Below are 16,152 nucleotides of genomic sequence, written 5' to 3'. Positions count from 1 at the left end.
GCATACAGTGAATGCCATAAGGGTTTCTGGACAGGTCGACCCAAATCAAGGAAATACTTTGTGCGTTTGATCTCATCTATTTCCAGTATCTAGCTAGCTTGATGCATCTACCAACAATCCTGACAGGGAGAACAGAAAGGATATCTCGAAGCAAACAATGAAAATGGAAAAACAACTGCTTTTAATAGTAACCAACCCAAACGAACAAAACATCAAAAATGCAAGATCACTGCAAGCGCATTCTTCGACTAGGATGAATACCAGCGAAATTGTCGTCTCCGCCTCCAGCAGCCTCGGCATCACCCTCTTGCTCGCCGTTCTTGTGGCGAGCTTTCCTGTCCTTCTCCTTAGACATCTGCTTCGCGGTGCGTTGGCGCTCGTCGTTCAGTTTCTTGTTCTTAGTCTCGATCTTGGACTGGCGGTATTCGGATTTTCCGCCTCCACCGGCACTGCAGCGTCGATTAGCACGTTGCCCTTTTCCCTAATACGTATTCCATTAAACGACGGACGAAATGAAGGAACTCACGTCAGCTCAACATTAATCCTCCGCGGCGGGTACTTCCCATCATTAAACGTAGAGTGGTGGTACAACTTGAGACAGGTCTTCATGCGATCAAAGTTCTCGAACTCGATGAATGCGAAACCGCGGCATTTTGTGGGCTTGTCTTTTTCGGTTGCGACGCGGATCGAGACAGGTGGATTTTTGACAAAGTGCTCCTTGATCGACTCGTTGTTTGCGGAATAGGGGAGGTTACCTGCGTGGGCATGCTATATCAGTGGTTGAATGACTGGGGTGATTGGAGCGAGGGTAGACGTACCGACGAAAGCGATGAAGCGGGCGGATTTCTGTTGTTCTTGTTGTTGTTGTTGCTCTTGTTGCTCTTCAGATTGTTGCGATTGCGCCTGGGCTCTTTCGGCGGCCTTTTTCTCCTTTTTCTCCTTCTTGTTCTTCTTTCTTCTCTCTCTCTTTTCCTCTTGGGTCTCCTCCTTGCTCTCACCATCCTTTTTCTCGTCGTCCTTCTTTTCGGTGGACTCTACATCCACGTCCATTGCGTCTGCGGTTTCCTCCTCAGCAGCGGGGCCGGCCTTGTCCTCGACCTCTTCTTCCTTTTCTTCCTTTCCTTCAGACGTTTCCTTCTTTGCCTTCTTGTCCTTTTCATCCTTCTTCTCTTTCTTGTCCTTCTTGTCCTTCTTGTCCTTTTTATCCTTCTTCTCTTTCTTGTCCTTCTTTTCCTTCTTCTCTTCCTTCACCTCCTCACCGTTCTCCTCGGCCTTCCCCTCTGCCTTCTCCTCGGTTTCTTTTTCGTTTACTGTTTCCTCAACATCGCGCGATTTGGACTTCCTTTCCTTTTTCTCCTCTTTCTCCTTCTTTTCCTTCTTATCTTTCGAAGCCTTCTCGTGCTTGGGCTTCTTCTCGGGCTGAACGGCGTGTCCTTCCTCCTCGACAGGGTTCTGCGTGAGCTTGCGCTTCTTGTCGCCCATTATATCTGATTCTGGGTAAATATATAGGGATTGAAAAGATAAAGAGTACTTGGGGAAACGTTTGAGTCGAGATCGGAGGTGAAATTGCGATGGAAAAATTTCAGAAAATGGCCCTTTCTGCCGGGCGGAGGATGGGCGGTGAGGAGCTTCCGCATCGGCGTTACGGTAATGATTATCTCCGGTTGAGGTAGCAGTATCAAGTACAAGTACAGAGAAGCCAAAGTGCAAAGGACTCAATGTGAATGCTATGTACTAAAGACTCTATAAACCATGCCTGTGACTCCAAATAACGCAATCAAAACACCAAAATCTGAATCTTCTTTTGCTTCGCTCCATAGCGATCCCGGAACTCAGGCCGAGTCAGCAATTGAAGCAGCGGAAGATGCGTCTCCTTCATATCGAATATCCCGCGCTTCTTCTGGTCGATGAAAGAGCCGTCGATGACGATGCGCTCGAGTTCGTCCAATTTGAGAGTTCCTGACTCGATCAAATCGGAGATTCGTGCAGGTGTACCGGCGCCGATGCCCATGCTGCGATTATTAGTGAACGGTGACAAGTGATGGTTATGATGGCGTAGACGTACCGCGCTCGCTGGAGGAATTGCTTAGCCTCTTCCAGCTTGATATGCTTGGCGAATAGCTTTCCCACTGTGGATTCCTTATTTTGCAATGGACGGAGTGCTCTGTCGACAGGGTTAGCAATGAGAAACTCAGTGAGCAGTTGCACTCTTCCATACCTAACCACATCGGCCGCCCTAAGCGCAGCACCAGAAACCACCAACGTATGCGGAGTACCCTTTTCTTCGGAAGCCTTAGACAGACCAGCTCCCTTGTTTGGGCTGAATGCTTTAAGGAATTCGGGGAGTTTATCGAGGGCTCTCGACCCGTCGTAGGATGATGTATCAAGGAATGCGGAATCTAGACTCGTCAGTGCCCTGTACATTATGGTATGAAGCACATATACACACCAGGAACAGAAAGATCACTCAATTCCACAGCCGAGATCTCCTTATTATGCCTCTTCGCCTTCTGCGCAAAGTAGTCTGCCAACAACGGCCCGTCCATCTTCCCAATCGATCCATCAATGCCCTCTTTGCGCTCCTCGCCTCTCATATCGTCCTGTTGCGCTTGCTGTGCCTTCAATTTCTTCTTCTCCTTGAGTTTCTGCTTGTTCTTTTGCTTCTTAAGACTGGGCCCGGATTCCGATGTAGCGTTGGTGTTGGTGGTCGTGGGTGTCGTTGCGTCTTTCGCGGTGAGTGGCTCTTCATCGGCTTGGCGCTTGCGCTTCTTCTCGACTTTGGTCGAGAGACCAGATGCGGCGTTGGACTCTTCCTTCGACATATTGGGAATTGTTTTGGTGTATATGCGATTGAGATGGATATCGAGAGTCGCATCGGTCTTTGGAGAACAACTTTTATGCTTAGTCAGCGAGTCTTATCGATAAGCTCCTGCCAATCAGAGACTGTTTGTTGCTTTTGTGTGCATCGTCTCCGACGCGCTTCCATCATCGTCACCCCTCTTCAATTTCCGATTGTTGCTTAATCAATTGCTGCTTGCCTTCATGATCTGATGTTTTGATGACTGTCTAGCATGTTGCGCGCTTCCTTATTTGATTGATTCGAATCCCTCCCTGTTCAAAACCCGTACACGATGTCAACACCCAGACCGCGTGAACGTCGGTCACCGTTTGGAACACCTGGGACAAGCACTCCTGTTGGCAACTCTACACTCACCGGAGTAACTAACTCCTCCTATACGCGGACAAAGATCATTGAAGACCAGGGCTAATCCGTCTATAGCGTTCGCGCATCCCGAGATACCCCCTCACCCCGAGCCGCCTCGGAGCGGCCACGCCCCGTTCAACTTCACGATTCACACCACGCAGAGGCGCATTAGGGGCGCCATCGACGCCATATGGAGTTCGTGCGATGCAGCGACGCGCGGCGAACACGCCGGGACGGGATCGGAGGAAAAGTGGCCGCATGCAAAGGGAGACTACGTTTGATATTCTGAAGAACCTGGGGAAGGGTATGTTGGCTTGGCTTTTGATATTTACGAGCGCTTTCTAACATATTTTTTTTTCTATCAGCTCTTGCGCCCACGTCACAACCGATTCGTTCGTCTCCGCAGGAAAAGCCCCCGCCCGAGTCCGAGCCCGAACCACCGAAAGACGAGATCGAGGAATTGGATAATGAACCCGAGATTGAACGACCCAGGCTGTCATTACCGCTGGATGATGTCGACGAGGAGGATGAGGAAAGCCCCGAGATACCAGCTCCTAGGCTCTCATTGGCGTTTGAGGAAGAGGACATAACCGTGGAATATCCCCGCAGAGCAACCAGTGATCGAGATCGTGCAAGACTGTCAATGATGAGTTTCGGAGGGCCTCGTCTGAGTGAGAATTTTGGCGATTCTACTAGATTGGAAAGCGGCTCGGAGAGCGGTGGTGATACGGGCTTACATGACGTGGGTGGGCCGGATGAGACGGTTATCAGTCAAGGTGCTTTCGACCGAGGGTGAGTATATTCAACTACCGCTTTGAGAGTCAATTGGGACTCATATTGTATACAGAGGGGAAACGGAAGACCTTGGCCGGTTCAACTTCGATTTCAACTTTCCATCACCCCCACCGCCAGGTGAAGGCGACCAGGACGAGCCATTGGACGATGACGAAGGATTCGAATTGCCCGCAATGGATCTACAACCTGACACAGGTCCCATCCCTGATGAAGATATGGATATCGGTGGTGGCTTTGACGACGATGATGACGACGCCGCCGGTGGATTCGGATTAGAACTCGATATACCGCATCAGGCTTCGCCGGAGAGCCTCGCGGGTGGAGGATTGCGCGACGAGGACCATATTGCGCCAGATCCGAAGCAGAAACAGTACTCACGACATGGCATCCCTGTTCCGAAGATGCCATCGGGAGTGGTGAAGAAGCTGGCGACTCAATTCGCACGAGGACGAGCTGGATCGAAAGCAAAGATCAACAAACAGACCCTGGCGGCAATCGAACAAGCATCCTCTTGGTATTTTGAACAGGTGGGTGAGGATTTGGCAGCGTATTCCAAGCACGCTGGACGCAAGACCATCGATGAAAGTGATGTTACGACATTGATGAGGAGGTAAGAAATCCTAAGTGTACAATCCTTAAAGAAGAGAATGCTAACTTTATGTAGGCAACGCCATATTAACAATTCCACCACCGTCTTCTCTCTTGCGCAAAAACATTTGCCCAAGGAGCTTCTGCAGGACATGAGACTGGCAATGCCGCCATGAACATGAACTGTCGGATATAATTTACATGCTTCCTCCATTTTTACCTATAACAAACAAACTGACAAACGCCAAAAAAGAATGCTTTACAATACGTCATTCAAGCAGATTACCAGTTTCGGTTCTGGCGGACACGACGAGTAGCCTCGTTGGGCCTCTTCCGGATAATCATATACAACATGACGGAAGTCGCGAGAGAAAGCCCATACCTATTGAGCATGAGCATCCATCCCTTGTATGAGGAATCAGGACAAACGGGTTATGTGCGGGCTTACCATGTCATGATGTACTGGCCGTGGTTATTCCTCAAGTTAACTGCGGGAGCACGACCAATGGGGATTCCCTTGGCCTCACGGTCATAGGCCTCGACCATATCCGGGACTGTGAAATTAGAGTCAGCTACCTCAATTACAGAATATAGATAGATTTACCCATAGTCTCCTCAACCCAAACAGGCTGACTCCCCGTTAACTCAGCCATTTGCTCAATATCAGGAAAATAAAACCTCCCCTTCTCCGGCTCGTTCTCCGGCGTAAACATATTCTTCTTCCAAGGCTCCCGTAGCAATCCCTCAACCGTAACCTCCCCTTGCGGCAACCCGACAGCCCGATCCTTCTGATCCGCCAACTTCTTCGAGATCCAACCTCTGTTAATCAACACAGTGCTCTGCCCGTCGTCCCGCTCCAGAGGAGTCACAACAACGTAACCATCCTGTCCCTCCCGCATGCGTGGACCCACAAGCATCTCCTGGTCATGTCGTAGAGTGCCGGTAGCATAGACACGACGGTGGTCGAAGTCTGTGATTGCGTCTGGGTCGACGCGCGGGGGGAGTGGGAGCGGTGGTTTGAGGAGGCGGTCTTCGAATTTTGTAATGAGGTTTGTTTTCCAGTCGAGGCGTTGGACTTGCCATGTCCCGAGGGCGAAGGAGATAATAGGGATAAGAGCTGCAGCACATAGCCGTTTAGCAAGAGGAAAGAAAGGTTTCATGCAGTAGTGACTAAACTAACCGAGAATAATCAACCCGGGTCCATGCTTGCGCCCAACACGGACAACCTGCGCTGGGTGGTCGACGACGGAGAGCCACCGTTCATCTTCTCCCATTTTCCGGTTACTGCTCGAGAAGTGACGGATCTGGTGCTGGCGACATCTGGCGCAGATTGAGTCCAGTTTTGATGCGATACGAGGGCTCCGAAATGCCCGCGTAGGTGGTTGCCATGATCTTGCGGCAGTCCGGTTTAGGACCGAGAAGATTGATCGCATTTTCAATTGGTATTTTCCTCCCGAGTAATTTGTTTGAGGTATTGTCAGTCTGTATGCACGACCAGTTGGAGTGTCGTGGGACGGTTGATAGTGGTTAAGATTCCGCCGCGGTGCTCGGTGATCGGAGACCGCAGCCAACTTCCTCCGACGTCTGGTTCATCTCCAGACTCCATTCGTTCCATTACAACCTCTGTTTAGTTTCCTTTTCTTTCTCTTATTGAGTTTGCGTATGCGATAGTCATTATGTTCTACCAAGGAACATTGCAAGAGGGAATCGCTCTTGCCGTGAGCCAGTCCAAGGCAGTTGTCTGCTTCGTTCGGGGTACGTTTGTAAATCTCCGCTGACAGCTAATGGATATCTACATAGCAATAATTGCTATACAAAAAGGATGCTATTGATATTCACGGTTTTCTATTGAATTTGATGCTGACTAGTACAAATGTTTGAACAGACGACGAGGAACTGAGCAACGTATGGGAGAACGAATACCTCGCAGATGACCCTACGGTACCTACTTCGACAAATACCTACATCCACCCGGCGCATTAAATCTAACAAGCTTGCAGTTTGCGCGACTATTTGTGGAAGAAGCTATCACATTGCGACTTCCGACGGGAAGCGAGGGAGCTACATACCTCACATCGTTCTGCCCGATTCCAAAGTTGCCAGGTCTCGTGGTTATCAGGTACTGTCAACATATACCTTCCATTGCCGATTGACGTTGACCAACGGGCTGATATTTGTATTTCCCTGCAGGAATGGCATGATGCGAGAGTACATTATACCGGAGATCTCGAAGGATGATTTCCGCGCGCGACTACGAGCCGTTTTAGAAGATGAGAGGAAATCGTCGCAAGTTCCACGACAGACACAGTCCGATGTTGGGCATAATTCTGCTGCTTCGCCTGCTGCACCTACATCTGGACCAGCACCTGTAACTCAGCTAGCCACGTCTGCTCCTCAAGTCGCGCAGTCGCAACCTCAAACCACCCCGGCGACAAATGAGACGAAGAGACATCGGGATGAAAACGAACGTGCTGGAAAGCCGTCTGGCCAAAAACAAGAACCACCGAGGCGAGCGACACCAAGCAAGACTCCATCGCAGAAACCACAGCAACAACAAGAAAGCCGCATCAATCAAACCAAGCAACCCGACAAAAAGACCCCTCAGACGCGCAAAGCAGCACCAGAGCCTTCCACTACCAGCAAAACAAGTGACACAGAAGTACGCCCGAAACCAGCCCTAGCACCTCCGAAAAAATACCGTCTCCAAATCCGTCTATTTGACGGCAGCTCCATCCGTTCGAGTTTTGATCCCTCACAAACTATCAGCAAAGACGTCCGTCCCTGGCTAGATGATCAAATGGATGAGAAGCGGCCATTTAACCTCAAACACATTCTCACTCCCCTACCAAATCGCACCCTCACAATCGCCGACGAAGAACAGACACTGCAAGCGTATTTAGGCCTTGGAGCAACCGCCAACCTGGTCATGGTCCCCATTCAGTCCTATACAGAGGCATATACGGGCTCAGGGTCTCTACCCGTGCGAGCAGTAAGCTCTGCTTATGACCTGGCTACTTCTACAGTGGGTGCTGCAGCGGGGTATGTCGGCTCGTGGTTCGGGTATGGACAGACTTCAGCATCACAGGGCTCTCCTGCTACCGAACCTTCTTCAGCATCTGATCACACTGGAAGGACAGCATCACGACTTGCAGGGTCCCGAGGACCAAATATCCGCACCTTGGCTGATCAGCGTAGAGAACAGGGCAATAATCAGTTCTATAACGGAAATCAGGTTTGTTTGTCCTCATTAGATAGAAAACACTTTGCAACTATTGACACCTGGTATAGCTTAACTTTCAACCACGCGACAACTCTGACCAGCGATGAATGGTATGCTTGTCATTGTGAATTGTTACGCTAAGGCGTTGCTGGTGTTAAGGTTCTATTTTGGTTTCTGATACTCAGCTTTCTATCATTATTGAGCATCTCGCAAGCTGGATAGCATAACTTTAGATTAAAACCTAAGGTACTAAACCTTAAATTGATGAAAACGTATGCAGAATGGAGTGGAGAGTGTCCTTTCTCTTGATTGTGTCTTTCATACATCGCATGAAAATAGGCAGTCATCAGACGCATCGAATAATAATGTACAAATCCTCAGTGATATAAATGAGAGGAATATTATGCCGCTATACAAATACAGATCATATCACCATCCCAAAATCAGACTCGTTTCAAAGCATTGTAGCTGGATATCTGTATATTTCACAACTCAACCGAAAAAGCACAAACTGCAAAAAGCGCAATCACTCAGTCTAGTAGGGCTTAGCAGCAGCTTGGCAAGCTTTCTGTGTCATAGTTAGCATCGAGCAACCCATTTCGAACATCCCAACGGGATAGTTGTGACGTACCAGTTGATCCAAGTACCACCCGCAGATGCTCATATCACCCCGGTGGTCATCCATGCACTGACGGAAGTTCTTGATGTCGGTAGCACAAGGGGTGTTCTCGTAAGACTGGGTAGCGGCGTTGCTCTGCCAAAGTCCGTTGTCCATGGGCTGGGCGTCGGCGGGAGCGGCTTGCTGCGGCTCAGCGGGGGCGCTGGAGCCGCCGGAGAACATACCACCGATGGCGTGGCCGATAGAGGAACCGACTGCGACACCACTATTGAAGGAATAGACTTGTTAGCATGATTCATTTCATCCCGGTGCGCCAGTCCCTCGCCACCTCAGTAAACACTTACGCTGCGGTCGACGCCATCTGGCCGAAGAGACCAGGACCCTGGCTCTGCTGGACTTGAGGCGGATGAGGAGCGTGTTGCTGGCTCTGCGACGGATGAGCAGCGGTCGAGTGAGGCTGGTACTGCTGCTGCTGCGGAGCCGTTGCTGGGCGCGGAGGAGCAGCAGTAGGTCTAGTGGGAGCGCTGCGAGCCGGAGTCGGCGCAGGGGCGGCACCACGACGTTGACGAGGCATGTTGATGATGTTTAGGTTGTTCTCGTATATAGGTAGGACAACTATGAGGTTTGACGTAGTTTGGAGAGGAGCGCGGTGGGTTTATATATGGAGGAGAAAGAAGAAGCTCGAAGCATCGGCGGACAAAACGAAAACTCCGATGCAGCTGCTAAATTCAGGGGTTCTTATTGGTTGAAAGCAGTCTTTGTCAGCAGATCATGGGAAATACCGGGGAATACAATAAGCGGTATCTTATGCGGGAGAATTCGGTAGAAGGAACGGTATTGTTGTATTATTTACATGACCTGATACAGACATCAACGTCTTCAAAAGCACTCTTGTTTACTATCTTGTGTATATCAGAGATATATCGTTTTATTCTTTGTGCCTGGGCTCTATGACCATTGGGCATGATCGACATGCAATCATCTGCTGTTATCTCCGTCCGAAAACACCGAACATGAGTCACCGAGTATGAGTAGCATGGCTGCGTAAAGACTAGTACTTACGTTGTGATAAATGCGTTCATATTGTTCTCTATAATTCCATGGAAAATTTAAGGGTATCTATCTATGATCGTGCACCACCCGAGATGCGCTGCTGAAGCAGTGTAAGGTTAATGCCTGTTTAAAGAACGAAGCGTGCAAGCTCATTATATTCTCAGGAGCTTGTCCGAGACAACATCTGCCTGGAAGCCACTGGACGTAGCCGCGCCATCAATAGTAGCGCAGTATTATGCTGAAACCAGGCCAGTTGCTCGCTGGAATGGTTTCGTTTCGATGTCCTGTTGTTGCCCTATTTCGCTTTAGAGCTCATTATTCAATCCGCCTCTTCATTTCCCATTCCTTTCCTTGCGGTTTTTCTTCTTCTTCTGTTTTCTCTCCGCGTTTTCTTTGCGCAGTCCTTCCTTGTCAAGCTTCTTCCCTTGCTTGAAGCGCTTATTCTTGCCCTTATTCTTTCCAGTTCTCTCGGTTTTCTCGAAATGAGGATCGTCTACTAGTTTGGGATCCGATGCTGACTTTTTAACTGTTGTTTCATCATTGTCCGAATCGTCATCTTCGTCTTCGTCAGGGCCAGAGTTCGCATCGGATCTCGAATCGCCCGAATGGTCTTTAGAGGATTGTTCCGACTTCGCAGAATTCATGAGCAATTCCAATTCTTTCCGTCGAGCAACTGCTCTCTCCTTCGCCTCTCGTTCTTTGCGCTCTAGGTCAATTCTGTCATTTCCGGCCTAATAGGGTCAGCATGGGTGTCAATCTAAGATGCAAGTAATACATACAAGTCCGTGCTTGATAAACCGATTGGCAGCTTCTTTGTCGAGGGTCATCGTGCGCTGTTCAGGTCCTGTCTCTGCTGTTTTGATCTTGTCGAAATATTGTCTCAACCTGGTGAGCTCTCTCCACACTGCATGCGCTTTGGGGTCTTCCCCACGGAGATTCAGATAAGCTATGAATTGGTTAACAAGAACTGCGATTGATACGATATTGCAGGTCGAAATGAGACATACAGAAGATCACATTTTCTAGCGCGTAAGTTACCATAACGTAGAATTTCGCCTTGTCCAAGACAGGCAAATTCTTGGACGTCTCAGCGAGGGAGCGGTTAAGTAGCGGCTGGATCATTTCTTCCACATCATCAATGTCATCATCTAGCTGTTCAAGCACCGGAAAAAGTTCTTTTGCCTCCATTTTGGCTGTGGTGATTGTTAAGAAGTTGGATTTGAGAAAGGAGAGCACCTGCATAATGACGATTTTTTATCTACAGGCGGTGAGCCGGGCGGTCAGTATCTTCGGCCTCGTCTATCAATTCCGTTGATTTCGGCATCAACACATTCTATCATCACCTTCGATTCGCCTCGTGTAGGCGTTATTATGCTTGAGATTTACTATTTTCGACAAAAATATCTTCCCTCCCAATAATGCGAACCTAGTTATCGTTGCGCGACTAACAGTACTTGCTTTCCGAGTGCCGACAATAAAGAGCTTTCCATAATAGCTATCGGAGATCCTTTCCTTCCCATCTTTCAAAGTGTTGCTCTTACTAGGACGTCGTCCGCTCTTGCGGACGGGGGTGTGTGGCTTCTGTGTTGCTGCAGGACAACGTCCGGTGCGGTGGGCCGCCAGCCGTTTCTCGTCAACATGGATGCAAGATACAAATGAGGTAGCAAGAGAGACTGGGACACGCCCATTATCCGGGCGAATTCACCTCCTTGGAATTGGAAATGTAGGGTCGTTTGTTGCCCACTCATTAGCGGGTCGCCAATCTCCGCCGCCGATGACCTTACTCCTACATCATTCGAACGTCTATCGATCATGGATCTCGAAGAAAGAGTGTATAGCGATAAACGTGAACGGGTTGGACGACGTCAAGTCTGGTTTCGATGTTAATGTCAAGAGCAGCGACAGTGATACGTGGTATTCATTACCCTGGGATAAGGAGGGTACATCGGAGGAGAGAGACAGGATTCTTAGCGAGAAGCTCAAGGACGGCAATATCGAAAAGTCACTAGCACAGTCGGAGGTAGATGATAGCACAATCGAGTGTGCGATTGTTACTGTCAAGGCAAACCAAACGGTCAGAGCCGTGTCATCCATCAGGCATCGTTTAACCCGGGATTCCACCATTCTCCTACTGCAAAACGGAATGGGAACGATCGATGAGCTCAATGAGAAGGTGTTCCCGGATCCATCGAATCGTCCGCATTACATGACGGGCATCTTCTCCCACGGCTTGTACCAAATGTCACCATTCCAGGTGGTCCATACTGGCATTGGCACTACTGTTCTCAGCCCTGCACCGTCACGGGAAGTTGCTGCTACTGCGGGCGACAATGCCGCAGACTGGGCACCCACGACGAAATACCTACTACGTACCTTGACCCTCACACCACCACTGGTCGCCTTCGCAGAAACACCGTCATCCATTGTCCAGTACCAGCTGGAGAAGCTAGCCATGAACGCGGTGATTAACCCACTGACATCTCTCATGGAATGCAAGAACGGCGAAATCCTTTACAATTACAAATTCACCCGAGTCATGCGGCTACTTCTCATCGAGATATCTAGCGTGATTCTAGCCCTCCCGGAAGTGCAAGGCATTCCAGGTATCGAGGCCCGTTTTGACCCGGAACGTCTGCGGTGGATGGCAGTGCAGCTTGCAAGCAAGACACGTCACAACATGAGCTCCATGCTTCAAGATATGCTAAGTGGGAAAGCGACGGAAATTGAGTATATCAATGGTTATATCGTGCGTCGGGGAGAGGAGCTTGGGATCAAATGCGTAGTGAACTTTATGATTAAAGAGATGGTGCAAGCTAGGGTAGCGTTGCTGCACCAGCGAGAATCGGGGGCCGTTCCGATGGATCTTTCGGGATTTGAGGATGAACAATGAGATCTAATATCATCTCTTATGAAACAACCTGTTATCCAAGAACTTTATACTTTCATGTATTCTATTTGCACCCTAACAAGATACGGCTTCCACTGCCTGTTGACACAAATCATAGATCTGCTTCCACCGTTTCAGAAGCATTTCAACTTTGCCATCTGTTTCACTAGATGATCTTATATCCCCCAGCTTTGCAATCGTTGTATTAGCCTCTTCGCCGTACGCCTTGATCCATTCCCGGATAATAGTCTCCGTCTTTTTATCATCTACACCCTTGGTCGAGTACCCAAGGACGTAGTTCTGCCATTCTTTGGGTGTCATGTACTTTATGCATGCTGCGATCTCGGTGCGGTAGCAGGCGCCGGTGGATGTTACTTGGTAGTTACTGGGGTTGTCAGTTATCATATGTAAGGACGGCGATAGGGTGCGTACCCATAATATTGGTGCAGGTTTAGTTCTTCTTGGAGAGAAGGACCGAGATCTCGGAAAATAATATCGTCAAGGTATAATGTTTCACACTCATTTTTGTCGAGGAAGAAACCGTCTTTCTGAAGTCAGCTTGGGAGCATGGGATTCAAACGGATTGGTGCTTACATTCAGCCAAAAGGAAGTCGTTTGGATGAGGCCCGTAACTCATGTATACCTCTTCTCCCTCAACTGGCTTAGTTAGCTTCGATCTGAAAAGATAAATGATAGGAGACAGTACCATAACTCTCTGTAGAACGAAATACATATTCTTTTCCATTGAATTTCACATCATCCTATGTTATAAATCAGTGAGAACTCAGGAATAAAAACTGGAGCATAGCTTACGATAACATCCGAATGATTAAAATAATCCGCAAAAGGCAGCAAAGCCATAGCATCATTCCGATCCTCCGGCGGCTCCTCTCCGGGCATCAGATAATGAAACGATCTCGTGTTCACAATAAGCCAATGAAAAGAAAACGTCTCCCAATCCGTATCCGGGAAGACGGATATGACTTTCTCCCATGCGTCTTGTAGTCGTTTCGTTTGCTGAGGGAGAAGATTTTGGTGAGATGAGTCGTATGGATATTCGGCCTTTCGTTTCTGGAAGGTATTCCAGGTTCCGGATATTGATGGAGGGAGCAGTGTCTGGTCACGGTTTGAACCCCGGAGGAATTCAGGCCACACAATTGGCATGCTATCTTGAAAATCCTGGCGACTGGGCCAGGTACTTCTCCAGAGGTTGTATCTCTGGAGGTCTTCAGCGTTGCCATTTGTGAAGAATGCTGCAAATAGGGCATGTACGGGTGTCCCCTCGGGGAATTTGCTGCTGAACGATTCAGGGACACAATTGATGGTGAACATTGCTTCCAATGGTACTCTGAGAAGATTTTCACCTTTCTGTAGTGGATCAATTAGCAACTGGTTCTTTGGGGAATATGGAGACGTACTTTGATATTTCGTGTGGCTATCATGCCCAGACCACGACCTGGGAATCGGGCTGGGGTGACTCCATTGGGGATAATTCCTTGGGATATGGCCCATTCTGTGAAGGATTCATGTTGTTCTCCGGGCCACCAAGTTGGTTTCATCTCGTTGTAAACGATTTTCTTGATTAGAGCTGATGCTGAATTTATGACGAGACCAGAATGGGAAGAAATTTTCTTTTTTTTTTTTAGGGTTGGCAATTGTAGTATACGAGAAGACACTGAAATCTCTCAATCTTCTTTCAAGATCAGGACTTATTCAGCCCATCAAAGCCCTGAATATCCCGAGTCCAAATTCTTATCGTTTATCAATCAGTCTATCAGCGGCGGGCACGTGCCACCACCGGAGCTTCTGCACTTTCCCGAACAGCGATCATGTCACTCTTCCCTTTCAAGGGTCACTGTCCACAGCGCCCTAAAAACAAGATGTCAGTTCCTGCGAGCCGTGGAGCACTTTGTATTCGAGCATTGACTCGGTCAACATCTCTTACTCCAGCCTGCTGCTGTGTGCGATCTTTCTCTGTCCTCAACCGTCCTCCGCCAAAGTATCCCGGACATGTCCCGTTGACGTTTGTGGAACGCGGTGCCCTCGCCGTGGGCTCTGCGGTTGGGTCTCTTTTAAATCCCCGAAGAGGAGGTATTAAACGCAACTGAGCCCGCAACAGAATACATACTAATTCGTAGCCGCTCAGACCTCATCGCCGCCCTAGGCGAAGCCACAGCAACACCCTACTTCATCTACCGCCTCCGCGACGCCATGCTCTCCGACCCAACAGGCCGACGAATCCTCCGCGACCGCCCCCGCATAACCTCCGAAAATCTCCCTCTTCCCTACCTCCGCTCGCTCCCCGAGAACTCCGTCGGCCACACCTACGCCGCCTGGCTAGACCGTGAGGGCGTTTCCCCAGACACCCGCGATAATGTGCAGTATATCGACGACGAAGAGTGCGCGTATGTGATGCAGCGGTATCGTGAGTGCCATGATTTCTACCACGCTGTGACGGGGCTTCCGGTCTTTGTGGAGGGGGAGTTGGCGCTGAAAGCGTTTGAGTTTTTGAATACGGTTATCCCGATGACGGGGTTGAGTCTGTTTGCGTCTGTGAGGTTGAAGCCGGCGGAGAAGGAGAGGTTTTTCTCGTTGCATCTGCCGTGGGCGGTTAGGGCTGGACTGAAGAGTAAGGAGTTGATTAATGTTTATTGGGAGGAGGTGCTGGAGAAGAACGTGGATGAGTTGCGGAGGGAATTGAATATTGAAGCGCCGCCGGATTTAAGAGAGATTCGGAAGATGATCCGGCAGCAGAAGAAGAGAGAGAAGGAGCAGCAGATGTCGAGGTAGATCGGTAGATTGGCTTCTGGCTGGATTTGTATGATTATGTCTATCTATATAGAGCGAACATCATTTCATAGGCTTCATACTTGAGGAATACCAGATCGTAACGCCGTGAAGGGTTCCTTGAAATATTAAATCGTACAACCCGTTATAATGCTAAATCCACAGTTGCTTTTCAACATGACACAAACTCAACGTGAGCACCCTACAGATCCAACAAATCATCATCATCATCCCAACCACCTTTCCGCCGGCTAATAACAATCTTGCTTTCCTCCTCAGCCTTGCGCTGGTTCTCCGAAATTGCATTCAGCAGGTCCTTAAGCTGCTCCTCGGTAACCTTCTGGCGGAGCTGGCCTGTCTGTGCGAGCATGATCAATCGGCTCTCAATATCGGCGGCGCGCGATTCCTTTACGAGGCGGATGCGATTGAGACGGTCAACGGCTTCGGGCTCGAGGATTTGGTTGAGGATGGCGGAGCGGCGTTCAGCTATCAAAGACGGGTAAGTAATCTGCTGTTTGGATAGATGAGGTAGGATGTGGCATACATTCCATTGCCCTGTAGGGAAAAAGAAGTCAGAATCAAGCTCACTCAAGTGTAGACCCACATTTTGACCATGCTCACCTCTTTTGTTCTTCCTGGCCTTCACCCCCGGCTCCGCGAGAGCCACCCTGCTGCTGGAGCTGTGCCAGACGGGCACGTCTGATCTGTATAGACACTGAGCATGTGCCTCAAGAAATGACAGTGGTCACGAGAAGGTTCTGCATACTAACCTCCTCTAGCTCTGCGTCGGCCATAATATTCGTGTATGCGAAGTCTTCTGCGAGAAAATGGTATCGAGTAATTCTTAATAAAAGAAGTCAAGCGTGCCGATATATTGAACCCCGTATCGAGCTGTCACTATCGCAGAGCCGCTGGCGGATCAATTTGCACCCCGCTTATCGCCTGAGGCACAAAGGCATAAAATAGTGGAGCGCCACGCGCGAGTCATGTGACAGAAA

General features: G+C 49.2%; 11 protein-coding genes across 11 annotated transcripts; 4 read left to right on the top strand and 7 right to left on the bottom strand.

The window, feature by feature from the left end:
* Nucleotides 1-226: 226 nt before the first annotated feature.
* Nucleotides 227-1,482, bottom strand: ACHE_70452S (RNA-binding protein; the record flags this gene model as incomplete). Its single annotated transcript, XM_043282787.1, has 3 exons — nt 227-449; nt 527-755; nt 819-1,482. The coding sequence occupies 3 exons, from the start codon at nt 1,480-1,482 to the stop codon at nt 227-229; spliced, it is 1,116 nt and encodes a 371-aa protein (XP_043140131.1).
* Nucleotides 1,483-1,777: 295 nt separating this feature from the next.
* Nucleotides 1,778-2,822, bottom strand: ACHE_70451S (uncharacterized protein; the record flags this gene model as incomplete). The annotated part of the gene is made up of 4 exons (XM_043282785.1): nt 1,778-2,012; nt 2,066-2,164; nt 2,219-2,399; nt 2,450-2,822. The coding sequence occupies 4 exons, from the start codon at nt 2,820-2,822 to the stop codon at nt 1,778-1,780; spliced, it is 888 nt and encodes a 295-aa protein (XP_043140130.1).
* Nucleotides 2,823-3,131: 309 nt separating this feature from the next.
* Nucleotides 3,132-4,764, top strand: ACHE_70450A (uncharacterized protein; the record flags this gene model as incomplete). The annotated part of the gene is made up of 5 exons (XM_043282784.1): nt 3,132-3,218; nt 3,281-3,509; nt 3,571-3,997; nt 4,053-4,610; nt 4,665-4,764. 5 exons carry the CDS (start codon nt 3,132-3,134, stop codon nt 4,762-4,764), a joined length of 1,401 nt encoding a protein of 466 aa, XP_043140129.1.
* A 106-nt stretch (nt 4,765-4,870) lies between these two features.
* SHY1 (cytochrome oxidase assembly protein SHY1) lies at nt 4,871-6,021 on the bottom strand (the record flags this gene model as incomplete). Its single annotated transcript, XM_043282783.1, has 4 exons — nt 4,871-4,970; nt 5,037-5,142; nt 5,193-5,705; nt 5,769-6,021. 4 exons carry the CDS (start codon nt 6,019-6,021, stop codon nt 4,871-4,873), a joined length of 972 nt encoding a protein of 323 aa, XP_043140128.1.
* Nucleotides 6,022-6,264: 243 nt separating this feature from the next.
* ACHE_70448A (UBX domain protein) lies at nt 6,265-7,915 on the top strand (the record flags this gene model as incomplete). The annotated part of the gene is made up of 5 exons (XM_043282782.1): nt 6,265-6,343; nt 6,474-6,529; nt 6,589-6,707; nt 6,779-7,820; nt 7,877-7,915. The coding sequence occupies 5 exons, from the start codon at nt 6,265-6,267 to the stop codon at nt 7,913-7,915; spliced, it is 1,335 nt and encodes a 444-aa protein (XP_043140127.1).
* A 428-nt stretch (nt 7,916-8,343) lies between these two features.
* Nucleotides 8,344-9,001, bottom strand: ACHE_70447S (uncharacterized protein; the record flags this gene model as incomplete). Its single annotated transcript, XM_043282781.1, has 3 exons — nt 8,344-8,376; nt 8,440-8,692; nt 8,772-9,001. The coding sequence occupies 3 exons, from the start codon at nt 8,999-9,001 to the stop codon at nt 8,344-8,346; spliced, it is 516 nt and encodes a 171-aa protein (XP_043140126.1).
* Nucleotides 9,002-9,812: 811 nt separating this feature from the next.
* Nucleotides 9,813-10,668, bottom strand: ACHE_70446S (Sas10/Utp3/C1D family protein; the record flags this gene model as incomplete). The annotated part of the gene is made up of 3 exons (XM_043282780.1): nt 9,813-10,211; nt 10,260-10,426; nt 10,488-10,668. 3 exons carry the CDS (start codon nt 10,666-10,668, stop codon nt 9,813-9,815), a joined length of 747 nt encoding a protein of 248 aa, XP_043140125.1.
* A 454-nt stretch (nt 10,669-11,122) lies between these two features.
* ACHE_70445A (uncharacterized protein) lies at nt 11,123-12,370 on the top strand (the record flags this gene model as incomplete). Its single annotated transcript, XM_043282779.1, has 1 exon — nt 11,123-12,370. One exon carries the CDS (start codon nt 11,123-11,125, stop codon nt 12,368-12,370), a length of 1,248 nt encoding a protein of 415 aa, XP_043140124.1.
* Nucleotides 12,371-12,442: 72 nt separating this feature from the next.
* ACHE_70444S (uncharacterized protein) lies at nt 12,443-13,926 on the bottom strand (the record flags this gene model as incomplete). The annotated part of the gene is made up of 6 exons (XM_043282778.1): nt 12,443-12,752; nt 12,800-12,911; nt 12,962-13,024; nt 13,074-13,128; nt 13,181-13,735; nt 13,786-13,926. The coding sequence occupies 6 exons, from the start codon at nt 13,924-13,926 to the stop codon at nt 12,443-12,445; spliced, it is 1,236 nt and encodes a 411-aa protein (XP_043140123.1).
* Nucleotides 13,927-14,247: 321 nt separating this feature from the next.
* Nucleotides 14,248-15,157, top strand: coq4 (ubiquinone biosynthesis protein COQ4; the record flags this gene model as incomplete). The annotated part of the gene is made up of 2 exons (XM_043282777.1): nt 14,248-14,458; nt 14,514-15,157. The coding sequence occupies 2 exons, from the start codon at nt 14,248-14,250 to the stop codon at nt 15,155-15,157; spliced, it is 855 nt and encodes a 284-aa protein (XP_043140122.1).
* Nucleotides 15,158-15,356: 199 nt separating this feature from the next.
* ACHE_70442S (DNA-binding protein) lies at nt 15,357-15,705 on the bottom strand (the record flags this gene model as incomplete). The annotated part of the gene is made up of 2 exons (XM_043282776.1): nt 15,357-15,640; nt 15,699-15,705. The coding sequence occupies 2 exons, from the start codon at nt 15,703-15,705 to the stop codon at nt 15,357-15,359; spliced, it is 291 nt and encodes a 96-aa protein (XP_043140121.1).
* Nucleotides 15,706-16,152: the final 447 nt, after the last annotated feature.

The sequence above is a fragment of the Aspergillus chevalieri genome, chromosome 7 (genome assembly GCF_016861735.1).
Source record: "Aspergillus chevalieri M1 DNA, chromosome 7, nearly complete sequence".
Classification (NCBI taxonomy): Eukaryota; Fungi; Ascomycota; class Eurotiomycetes; order Eurotiales; family Aspergillaceae; genus Aspergillus; species Aspergillus chevalieri.
This window is presented reverse-complemented; position numbering and strand designations above follow the sequence as displayed.